Source organism: Lithobates pipiens, unplaced genomic scaffold (genome assembly GCF_037356315.1).
Source record: "Lithobates pipiens isolate NorthernLeopardFrog02 unplaced genomic scaffold, aLitPip1_a1.2 Scaffold_24, whole genome shotgun sequence".
NCBI classification, from domain to species: Eukaryota; Metazoa; Chordata; class Amphibia; order Anura; family Ranidae; genus Lithobates; species Lithobates pipiens.
This window is the reverse complement of record NW_027507786.1, coordinates 24,190,141-24,192,998: the sequence shown is the minus strand read 5'-3', so window position 1 is coordinate 24,192,998 and position 2,858 is coordinate 24,190,141. Positions and strand designations below refer to the sequence as shown.

Below are 2,858 nucleotides of genomic sequence, written 5' to 3'. Positions count from 1 at the left end.
TATCTCCCTTTGTTCGGATTCTCTGGTCTGGCTGTATATATATTATGGGGGTATATACTATATATCGGGGGGGGGGGGGTATATATCACAGCATTAGACCATTATATAATATATCTCCCTTTGTTCGGATTCTCTGGTCTGGCTGTATATATATTATGGGGGTATATACTATATATCGGGGGGGGGGGGTATATATCACAGCATTAGACCATTATATAATATATCTCCCTTTGTTCGGATTCTCTGGTCTGGCTGTATATATATATTATGGGGGTATATACTATATATCGGGGGGGGGGGGGTATATATCACAGCATTAGACCATTATATAATATATCTCCCTTTGTTCGGATTCTCTGGTCTGGCTGTATATATATATATCATGGGGGTATATACTATATATCGGGGGGGTGGGGGGGGGGTATATATCACAGTATTGGACCATTATATAATATATCTCCCTTTGTTCGGATTCTCTGGTCTGGCGCGCCCTCTGCTGGCCGCGGTCGGGATCGCCGCTCACCGGCTCTGCGGATCTCATTCACCTCCCGGTTGTCTCTCCGGCGGTATCTCCGGTGTGTCTCTGCCGGTGGCCGGGCCGGATCGGAGCTGATTTGCGGGACTTGTGGTATTTCCGGGGCCCCTGATGGAGATGTGAGGGGCCCCCCAGCCTTGTGCAGCCCCCTCCCCCACCCTGGTGATTGGCAGGGGCAGATGTTCAGCTGGGATCTGGTTGCATTGCCTTGCACCTCTAGCATGGCATAGTCATGTTGTCCAGGAAGGGACTCATCCCTGAGGAATATGTTCTCACCACCCGCCTGGCCGAGGACATCAATGAGCCCCGGTACAAAGTCAAGGAACGCCGGGCGCGCTTCGTGGCCAAGAATGGCGCCTGCAATGTGGCCCACAAGAACATCCGGGAGCAGGGCCGCTTCCTGATGGACGTCTTCACCACCGTGGTGGACCTCAAGTGGCACTACACCCTCCTGATCTTCACCATGTCCTTCCTCTGCACCTGGCTCCTCTTCGGCATGATCTGGTGGCTCATTGCCTTCGCCCATGGCGACTTAGACAACAACCCGGAGGACTTTGTGCCCTGCGTCACCAGCGTCCAGTCCTTCACCGCCGCCTTCCTCTTCTCCATCGAAGTGCAGGTCACCATCGGCTTTGGCGGGCGAATGATAACGGAGGAATGCCCCATTGCCATCTTGGTCCTCATCATCCAGAACATCGTTGGGTTGGTCATCAATGCCATCATGTTGGGTTGTATCTTCATGAAGACGGCGCAAGCCCATCGCCGAGCCGAGACCCTCATCTTCAGCAAACACGCCGTCATCGGCCTGAGGAATGGTAAGCTCTGCTTCATGTTCCGGGTGGGTGACCTGAGGAAGAGCATGATCATCTGCGCCACCATCCGCATGCAGGTGGTCCGGAAGTCCAGCAGCCTGGAAGGCGAAGTTCTGCCACTCGACCAGATCGATATCCAGATGGAGAACCCAGTCAGCACCAATGGGATATTCCTGGTGTCCCCGCTCATCATTTGTCACGTCATCACCAAAGACAGCCCCCTCTACGACATCTCGTCCTCTGACCTCAACCACCACCAGGACCTGGAGATCCTCGTCATCCTGGAAGGGGTGGTGGAGACCACCGGCATCACCACCCAAGCCAGAACTTCCTACTTGGCCGACGAGATCCTCTGGGGCCGACGCTTTGTTCCCGTTGTGGCCGAGGAAGACGGGAGGTACTCGGTGGACTATTCCAAGTTTGGTAACACGGTGAAAACACCTACGCCGAATTGTACGGCCAGACAGCTGGATGAAGACCGCAGCAAACTGGACGGCATCTCCTTCTCCCCGAAGAGCACCATCCGAAAACGCAATATGACCATCAAGGTAAAGCCAAAGTTCACTTTGTTTACTGATGAACCCGCCTGACCCCCACGAGGCGGGATCCAGGGGCCCCCGGGGGCCAATATTATTCTATGCAGTACTGGGCGCCCCTCTGCCGGGATGAAGAGGGTCGGATGTTTCTATAGATAAGAAACGCTTTGCTGCTTTTATAATATTTTATCCTTTTTATGTTTATTCCACTTATTAAGCTGCACAGAAAGACGGAAGCAGAAAACTCCAGAAGTCTTAAAGAGCCCCCCGCATGTGAAGGCGCGGCGGAGCCCCCCGCACGTGAAGGCGCGGCGGAGCCCCCGCATGTGAAGGCGCGGCGGAGCCCCCCGCATGTGAAGGCGCGGCGGAGCCCCCCGCATGTGAAGGCGCGGCGGAGCCCCCCACTTGTGAAGGAACGGCGCGGGGCGATTGTGTGACCGCACGCGGTAGATAATAAATTGAGGTCTTGCTCTAATCATCTCATTAGTGAGTTCTCTTCATTATCTGATCAATTATTGGTAATCGTCTATAGAATATTGATTGTTGTGTCTTCTCACTGCTCTGATCACTTTCCTCACAAGAGGTTCTGCAGCAGCCGAGCCCCCGATCAGGTATTGGTTCTCTGTCTATCGAATGTCGGGGGGGGGGGGGGGTTCTGGAGGGTTTGAGTTTTTGGGGTAATTTATGGTAAAATGACAAATATAAAAAAAAGTTTGTACCCCCCCCCCATGTCAGAGAGTGACCGTCCAATGAGACCAATGAGAAGGCAGCGATCTCTGCGCACAAATATAACAATAATAACAACTTCTATATGGCGTGTTTATAAATATATATTATATATACAGGACACAGAGATCACATTGTATGGGCTCTGTATACACACAGCTGTATATATATATACAGGACAGAGGAGATCATTAGAGATCGCTGTACTGAAATAATAACTTCTAAATGGATACAAAATATTTCTATTGT

At 51.9% G+C, this 2,858-nt stretch overlaps 1 protein-coding gene across 4 annotated transcripts; it reads left to right on the top strand.

The window, feature by feature from the left end:
* Positions 1–526: 526 nt before the first annotated feature.
* KCNJ11 (potassium inwardly rectifying channel subfamily J member 11) lies at positions 527–2,361 on the top strand. Of its 4 annotated transcripts, none has more exons than XM_077453706.1 (3): positions 527–1,895; positions 2,102–2,162; positions 2,216–2,361. In XM_077453706.1, the coding sequence occupies exons 1-3, from the start codon at positions 768–770 to the stop codon at positions 2,335–2,337; spliced, it is 1,311 nt and encodes a 436-aa protein (XP_077309832.1). In that variant the 5' UTR covers positions 527–767; the 3' UTR covers positions 2,338–2,361. The 4 variants fall into 4 exon arrangements, with proteins under 4 accessions (XP_077309832.1, XP_077309830.1, XP_077309829.1 ...); XM_077453704.1 differs by having other exon boundaries at positions 528–1,895; positions 2,102–2,189; positions 2,243–2,361; XM_077453705.1 differs by having other exon boundaries at positions 529–1,895; positions 2,102–2,242; positions 2,297–2,361.
* Positions 2,362–2,858: the final 497 nt, after the last annotated feature.